The 9,063-nt window shown below is 41.3% G+C and overlaps 1 protein-coding gene across 1 annotated transcript; it reads right to left on the reverse strand.

Moving 5' to 3' along the window:
• Positions 1-7,149: 7,149 nt before the first annotated feature.
• mrps17 (mitochondrial ribosomal protein S17) lies at positions 7,150-8,848 on the reverse strand. The gene is made up of 3 exons (XM_084177805.1): positions 8,764-8,848; positions 8,292-8,435; positions 7,150-7,821 (listed from the first exon to the last, which is right to left on the reverse strand). The coding sequence occupies exons 2-3, from the start codon at positions 8,412-8,414 to the stop codon at positions 7,492-7,494; spliced, it is 453 nt and encodes a 150-aa protein (XP_084033931.1). The 5' UTR covers positions 8,415-8,435; positions 8,764-8,848; the 3' UTR covers positions 7,150-7,491.
• Between the last annotated feature and the right edge of the window lie 215 nt (positions 8,849-9,063).

A 9,063-nucleotide genomic window follows, 5' to 3' on the forward strand; every position in this document is an offset into this window, starting at 1 on the left:
TCACCTGTGTATTACATCATTTTACATTTAACTATTTTCCTCAATAAATATCTAAAAAGGTCTGCAAATGTATTTGTCTGGCTATTTATCCTTGTGGCATAAAATATTGCTGTTCTAAATCAGTCACTCAGTAAACTTGTACTGCTTTGTACATGAGCTATGTAGATGAGGTTAATGTCTTGGGGGTCTGTCCTTATAGTCTACAGCTGACAACTCATTCTCACCCATGTACCAAAGCAGGAAGGTCTCCATTGAAATGCCACTACACAACACAACGTTAGGTAAATGTCTTGAGGGTCTAGCCTCCAAAGAATATGACAAACTAAAACAAGGATGAAGTGACTGTCATTATGGTAGTCGTTATTGTGATTTGTAAAGTGTGAATAAGAAAAACAGCAAAAACAAGTGTGTAACTCACAACATGATATATAAAGTCATCAACCAGAGGAAGATAAACTATGTGCGCATGTTTTCCAAACCACATTCACTGTAGGGTGCCACGTGTGATAGCATCATCCTGTAAAGACACTTGACCAGCTGGTGTGAAGAAGTAGTCCTTGAGGTTGTTGAGCACGTCTATAGCAACTCTGGTTGCCATGTATGCCAACATCTTTCTTGGGTCCAGGAAGCTGGTGTTCCCTTGTACCAGCTGTCTCCACTCTCCTGGACGCAGGTCCCAAGTGGGTGTGGAGTGGTCAGCAAACATGGGGTGGATGTACCGTGTTGATGACTGTTGTTAGTGTCTGTAGTGCAAAGGTAATTATTGAGGGCCACGCAGACCTTCACAATAGTCTCAGCTTTCTCTCTGGGGCAACCTCAAGGGCTCGTCCCAGGATCCTCCATCTTGCAGCAAGAATCCCAAAGCAGTTCTCTGAAATTCTTCTGGCTCTTGAGTGGTGGTAGTTGTAGATCTTCTTGGTGTCATCAAGGCCAGAAGAACCTTTGAATAAAATAAGCATTTCCATTAGTATTGAACAGGAACATGAAGGCTATCAAATGTGTACTGTAACAACTGTGTAGCCTATGCTTTGGACATAGGCCCTTATCCTCTTACTGAGATGCTAGATCACTTTTATGTGAGGCATATAATTACAACGTCTACATTATATTGGTATAATTTTTCACATTATATGTATAGTCACATGTATCTTACCTGGATATTGTTGCATCAGGTTTACCATCAGAGGGAATGCCTCGTCTCCCACGAAGACATATGGGCTTGGTGTTTGGGTCCCCCGGTAGGCACTCTTGCCTTGGTAGCAGCAGCTGGCCTGCAATGAGTTGGGAACTTGCTCCCGACTATAAGCCCATTTTGCCATGGAGGGATAAGCAACAAAATCCTCCTTCAGGACATGCCAGATAGCGTGGCACACTTCCGTGACGATGGCACAAACTGACGAGATTCCTAGCTTATAACTCGCAGCGATACTTTGTTGTGTGCTGTCACTCGCCCAAACAACCCATAGGGTCACAGACAGCCTTCCTGCAGTTCTCTCGTGCGAGATGTGAGGGGCAAGTCGCTGACATCCGAAAGTATTGAAAATGTATTTCCTCGTCGACACTTCGCATAGGTTGGACAATATTCTTCATGATCCCCTCTTGTAGTGTTCAGTGGATGACCTCGCCATTGTATCCGTTTTTTTATTTTCCTGAGTAGTAAGAGCAGTTCAAGCTCTTGCTGTTCACACTCTAGCAATTCCAATTCATAGAGAGACATGTTTACTTCTGCTTCTGTGGCAAAAAGGTAGCGTCGTAAAGAATAGAACACCAAACTAGCCTGACATGTAACTAGCTAGCGAGCTAGTATTTGTAAACAGGCATATAACACCGGATCCGGAAGTTCAAATGTCGTCGATAGCTAGAGTTAAAAAAGAGTGTCTCGGGCCCCTCTTGCTTGGTAAGCTACTCTGGCTCACCTAGCCCCCTAGTGGATATACACTACACAAGGCGGACTTCCTCTCTGTGTGTAACGCAACGTCTGCTGCCCCCCAAAAAACGACTCCACCCACGAACATGCACGCGGAACATGGGCCTTCTTTTCTGCAGTAGCCTTTGCAGGTGTGAAGACCGGTCAGTCATGAACTCTTCATCTTGGAGATAAGTGAGGTCTGTGATCTCTTTAAGATAGCCTGCCCATTGCCTCCGCAACACCTTCTTAGAGGTCTTCTTCCAGGTGGACCTCCGTACGGACACAAATCTTCATCAGCATCACCATGCTGCTCAGATGTGGAGTTGGGCTGTTGGCTGAAAGTGGCATAATGGAGATTCAGCAGGGGATTGTCCTTGTAGACATTCCCGAGCTGATCCCAACCCCACCCTTCAACTAAACTAAAAACAGCACCGAAGTGCTTACAAGGGAGCTTATGTATCTCCCTCTCCCTGCATGTGCAAGAGGGCATTGTGCAATCGTTCAAAAGCCAGGAGGGCATTGTGCAAAAGCCAGGACCTGTGGATGCCATGGTTGTAGTGAAGCCCAAACCAGATGCTACTCCGGCAAGCGGAATTAGGTATGCAGAGTCCAATTAAATAGGCAGACTACAATGTGTTGCGAAATAAATGTTATTAATCGCTGTTAGATTCTGGTGTATTTCCTAGTGAACCCTTTACTTTTCCTGATATTGTTATTCCAGATCTACATTTACAAGGGCTACAGCGGTGAGCTACCAGACCCATCAACCCTCAACCCACTACCTTCCTATGCTGACATGGAACCAGACTCTCTTCCCCTTATCTGCAGAATGAACATCACATCTGACAAACCACTCGTGGACTCCATTTTTGGCAAGGTACAAACTGGCAGTATCCTGTCATCAACACCCACCACCTCCACCTGACAGTGTTGTCATCCATGAGGATGCACCACCATTCCCAAAAGTGCCACTGGACGGTTACCATTTACAACCAACAGACTGTTCATACGAGATCATGACGGATCAAGAAAAGCTTCACCTCAGTTCTCTGTGACTTCTTCAGACGTCTGCGCCCAGCTGGAGTCGGAGGCTCTATCACATCTTCACTTAGAAAGTGTCGGCTGCAGACTCGTGTTTGTTGTAAGAAAGTTGACTCGTCGAATGTTAATCACCAACCGTTTATGTAATTCACTGTCTTTGGGAAAAGTAAAAAAACTAACAGAAGAATTGCATCTGGCAGACACTGTACATTGCGGCACACAGCAGTGATGGCTGGAAGAGCTGTCATCCCGTTTTTGAAAGGACACTTTCATACGTTTACACGTCATCGTGTTATAAGTCAAGACGAAGTATTACAAGTAAAAACATTAACATAAACATTAAGATAAACAACGACGAAAATTAACCGTTTCGGATGTTTTTGACGACAAGCATTCAATGCTAGCATACGGTAGCACAGCATTCTACGATAACCGGAAGTTTACATCCATCCTGAGATTTAACCGGAAATACGTCATGCTCGCCTGTGCATATCGCCTATTGTTTTTGACGAAAATGAAAACGTACCAGTTTGTCACGTTCACGAGGTTGGATAAATACGTTGAACTGCTCGAATCTAGGTTGTGCGTTTAGATTTCGACAAAATTAGGTTGCAAAATCACACTTATATATAATTATATTTTTTTATATTTTTTATTTTGTAATTTATTTTATTTTATTATTATTAAACAGTAAAATGTAAAACACAAAAAACAGAACAGCCAGAGGGATTACACAAATAAATAAGGAAGAGAGAGACAAAATATATATTAATACAAATCCACATTATATCAAATCAAATACAGACATGTAACTAATAACATTTTTTGGGACATTTTGTTTTGTATACGTTTTAATGATGCTAAATAGTTTTCCAAATCAGATTTTGATTTGTGTATGAAACATTTTCCTAATCAAATAAAGAGATGTATGACATACTGACGTTCAATTGTGGAATCAGTGTAGTAAAATATTATGTCAAACCAATATTTCAATGGTTGTATGCATTTTGTTGCCAAGGTATAGTTGTACATCAGTCCAGAACACCTCACTATGTAAATAATTACAAAATAAGTGTTCAATAGATTAAGTTTCTAGTTCACAAAAACTGCATTCACTAGTAACATCAGGTATATATTTAGAAATCAGTCTATTACATGGGTAGAATCTATGGATCATCTTAAAGGAGATCTCATTTACTTTATTGGTCACCATAAATTTGTGTGGAGTGAGCCGAGCACGGCGCCAGTTTACATCAAACGATGAAGCCCAATAAAATATAGCAGAAGGAATAGAATTCCTGTCGGAAATATCCGTTAAAAAACAATTATTACATTTCTTATCTAGTAAACCTATGCCATTCACTTGGATATCGCTTACAATAGCTGTTCCAAAATATGCAGTATCTTGAGGTAAAGATTTTATCCCACTAGGTATAGCTTTTATAACAGTGTCATATTCCTTGCTTGAAACCTCAAAGTTTTATCTTTCCATAAATTCTCTCTGTGTAAATAGATTCCCACTAATACTAACTAATTGACAAGGACAATGTTTTTCGAGAACCAGTTACAGTAAAATAACATCTTGTTTCTATGTAATATCGACCCATTATTCCATATAAAACATTTATGAGGTGAAAAGTTGTGTTCTTACAGCAAAGCCCAGCACATTAAAGCCTGCTTGTGAAAAGCCGCCAATTTCACAGGAAGTTTACCCACAATATAGGGACATTGTAGTAAAAAAATTAAGCCCGCCGAGCTTCTGAAAAACAAAATGAGGTACAGTGAGGAAAAAAAGTATTTAGTCAGCCACCAATTGTGCAAGTTCTCCCACTTAAAAAGATGAGAGAGGCCTGTAATTTTCATCATAGGTACACGTCAACTATGACAGACAAAATGAGGAAAAAAAATACAGAAAATCACATTGTAGGATTTTTAATGAATTTATTTGCAAATTATGGTGGAAAATAAGTATTTGGTCAATAACAAAAGTTTCTCAATACTTTGTTATATACCCTTTGTTGGCAATGACACAGGTCAAACGTTTTCTGTAAATCTTCACAAGGTTTTCATACACTGTTGCTGGTATTTTGGCCCATTCCTCCATGCAGATCTCCTCTAGAGCAGTGATGTTTTGGGGCTGTCGCTGGGCAACGCAGACTTTCAACTCCCTCCAAATATTTTCTATGGGGTTGAGATCTGGAGACTGGCTAGGCCACTCCAGGACCTTGAAATGCTTCTTACGAAGCCACTCCTTCGTTGCCCGGGCGGTGTGTTTGGGATCATTGTCATGCTGAAAGACCCAGCCACGTTTCATCTTCAATGCCCTTGCTGATGGAAGGAGGTTTTCACTCAAAATCTCACGATACATGGCCCCATTCATTCTTTCCTTTACACGGATCAGTCGTCCTGGTCCCTTTGCAGAAAAACAGCCCCAAAGCATGATGTTTCCACCCCCATGCTTCACAGTAGGTATGGTGTTCTTTGGATGCAACTCAGCATTCTTTGTCCTCCAAACACGACGAGTTGAGTTTTTACCAAAAAGTTATATTTTGGTTTCATCAGACCATATGACATTCTCCCAATTCTCTTCTGGATCATCCAAATGCACTCTAGCAAACTTCAGAAGGGCCTGGACATGTACTGGCTTAAGCAGGGGGACACGTCTGGCACTGCAGGACTTGAGTCCCTGGCGGCGTAGTGTGTTACTGATGGTAGGCTTTGTTACTTTGGTCCCAGCTCTCTGCAGGTCATTCACTAGGTCCCCCCGTGTGGTTCTGGGATTTTTGCTCACCGTCCTTGTGATCATTTTGACCCCACGGGGTGAGATCTTGCGTGGAGCCCCAGATCGAGGGAGATTATCAGTGGTCTTGTATGTCTTCCATTTCCTAATAATTGCTCCCACAGTTGATTTCTTCAAACCAAGCTGCTTACCTATTGCAGATTCAGTCTTCCCAGCCTGGTGCAGGTCTACAATTTTGTTTCTGGTGTCCTTTGACAGCTCTTTGGTCTTGGCCATAGTGGAGTTTGGAGTGTGACTGTTTGAGGTTGTGGACAGGTGTCTTTTATACTGATAACAAATTCAAACAGGTGCCATTAATACAGGTAACGAGTGGAGGACAGAGGAGCCTCTTAAAGAAGAAGTTACAGGTCTGTGAGAGCCAGAAATCTTGCTTGTTTGTAGGTGACCAAATACTTATTTTCCACCATAATTTGCAAATAAATTCATAAAAAATCCTACAATGTGATTTTCTGGAATTTTTTTCCTCAATTTGTCTGTCATAGTTGACGTGTACCTATGATGAAAATTACAGGCCTCTCTCATCTTTTTAAGTGGGAGAACTTGCACAATTGGTGGCTGACTAAATACTTTTTTGCCCCACTGTATAATATTCCAGAAACGGAGGATTTTTAAAGTACCTTTTAACCCATTTGACTGTTGATATGTGATTAAAGAGAGTGAAGTCTAAGACATTTAGACCGCCATCACAAACCCTGTTGGTGATAACATCTATTTTTATCTTATGTGGCTTGTTTTTCCATATGAAGTTGTACAATGGCCTATCTAAGGTACAGCAAGTGGATTTGGGAATGTCAATAGAAGCAAAAAGATAGCCCCTCAGGTTTGGATAAAAGCATCCTCCCTTGAAGACATAAATCCCTCCCTAACCATGAGGAACAATTATTTTTGATAGATTCAGTTACAGGATTCAAATTAAGATCATTCACAGCCTTACGATTTTTGGTGATGTTTATACCGAGGTAGGTTACAGTATATTTTTCAGAGGTGTTACAACTAAGAAATAATTTTTCACTTCTCTCATTGACTTCTCGAACCCCAAACCCCGGTCTGGTCGCAAACGTTCGCGGATGTCTCGCCTTTGGGTTTAGAAACTCTGTGCTAAAACGTTCCAGGTACTACAAAATGGAATATCAACTGCTTCCACTAGATGGCGGTAAAGCCACATTCATCAGTACCTAAAAATCGGAAAAAGTGACCACTGGATGCTGAATATGGCCCTACAAAAATGCATGTGTCAACGTGAAAATGATCTGAATGATCTTTTATCAAAATAAGAATTAAATGCATGCCTCTGATCAACATAAATCAGAATGATTGAAGCAAAAGTTTGTTTTGCGATATACTGTATCAACAGTTTTATGTAGGCTTATGTGGGGGAATAAATGCAGCGGGAAATTACTGTTTTTCCATTGAGGTCTTTTTATTCAATGATAAAATATAATTGTATGGCATTGGATGTGATTGATAGATTTACACCCGGATTTCAAAACAGCTGAACTATACAACACCCGAAAAAAATCAATTGAATTCACCTTGAATTTAAATATGGAAAAATATGAGACTTGATGGCAGAACTGCATATAAACCAAGACAACATAATCAATGACAAAGAAAAACATTAAAAAATAGCAGGTAGAATTGGTGATTAGTTACACCCCCATACAACGTCAAGCGCTTTGAGTTTGAAAAAAACAGTAGCTATACAAAATACAAATCATCCCAATCAAATAATGACGCAAAGTCAAGGTGCGGTTGTGGATGACTTGACCAAGGTTGCACCTGAAGAGGCAGCAGCAGAGATGTTGAGTTCCTTTAATTTCTCTGTTAGAGTTGTCCCCTCCTGCTCCAGACTGTGTGGGGGGTCAGTGAGGGGCTCTAGAAACTCACTCCCCGCCACCCTCTTCCCCGTCAGGGGATCCACCACGTTGCCCACCTTGTGGACTATCTCTGCCAGTTCATGTTTCACGTGTCTCGACCTGCGCTCCGCAAGGGCCTTCAGAAGGACTATATCTCCCACGGTGCACTGCTGCAAGGCATCGTGAGCAAAGTAGGTCTTCCTCTTGTTGTAGTACTGTAAGAGAGAGAGGTGAAAATGAGGAGTGAGGACCGGTACAGTTGTTGGACAACTAGGGATGGTAGATGTTACCGTGCCCTGAATAAAAAGAAGCTCAACATGACAGTATAACAGCATTGATTAAGAGAGAAATAATCAAAGCATTATGGAGAATTTTCTACACAAATTTGCCGTCATCTGTCTAGTTATATTTTTACATCAGGGCAGATGAAGTAAAGCCGACAAGGAGAGGTCGCCTCCTTAGAGATGCACCTATTAAGTGAATGCGCTGGACTGGCCCAGGGTACTAATGTAGCGGACATGAGTCGGGCTCATTGTCTCGTGATGAGGTAGCCCTGCCTGCAACTTCAAAATCAGTGTCACCCTCGGCCCAAGAGGGGATTTCCTCTTGGTCTAATGGTCAATATGTATTTTTCTGCCGTGGGAAATCCCGCCTGTGACACTGGGCTGGCCCTGTCTGTGTTTACCTTGAGCAGGTATGGGTCCAGAACCAGCCTGGTGACTCTAACTTTTGCTGTCTTCTGCATCTTGGTCCCGATCACTCTGCCGATGATCCATTTAGCATGGACCGATGCCTGTTTCACAGACATCCTGCTAAGGCTTACAAATTCCTAGAACACATTATACACACACACAAGTTAAATATGATGACACAGTTGCATTATGGTTGTTTAACTGATCAGCCTCGCACCTATTTAAAGTATATGACCAAAGACTTAACATTTAGTATATAACCAAAGACTATAAACTGTGATGACACCACCAAATAGATTGGACAGCCAACTAACGTTAGCTTGCTAGTTAACGTTAGCATTTCTTGATCATCTGACTTCGCATTGTCATGAATAAAAAAGCACACAGGCAAAACAGCAACCTCAACATTGAACTTAACAGTAATGCTCTTTTAATGTCAAGATATAAATAGGCAAATCCACTTACTTTATTGGATAACTGTTCAAGTGAAGGTCAGAAATGTGTCAATTCGATCCCCATGCCACTCGACTCGTTCGTCACTAGTTACCACAGCCACAACGTCATAATTATGGCTAAACCCCGCCTATTTCTACAATTTCTCTTTTTAAAATCTGATTTTAAACCTGACCCTAACTTTAACCCCAACCTTAACTACACAGCTAAACATGCTTAACCCTAACCTTAACTTAAGACCAAAAAGCAACAATAACAAAAAATACATAAATCTACGATATAGCTATCTGACTTTGTGGCTGTGGTAACTAG

This window comes from Coregonus lavaretus (genome assembly GCF_964263955.1).
Source record: "Coregonus lavaretus genome assembly, chromosome: 15".
NCBI lineage: Eukaryota > Metazoa > Chordata > Actinopteri > Salmoniformes > Salmonidae > Coregonus > Coregonus lavaretus.

Excerpts from the sequence above, each read along its gene's own strand:
- mrps17 (XM_084177805.1), bottom strand. The coding sequence starts at position 8,414 with ATGTCTGTGAAACAGGCATCGGTCCATGCTAAATGGATCATCGGCAGA. Across the intron at positions 7,822-8,291 it reads TGGACCCATACCTGCTCAAG|TACTACAACAAGAGGAAGAC; the intron begins GTAAACACAGAC and ends TCTCTCTTACAG.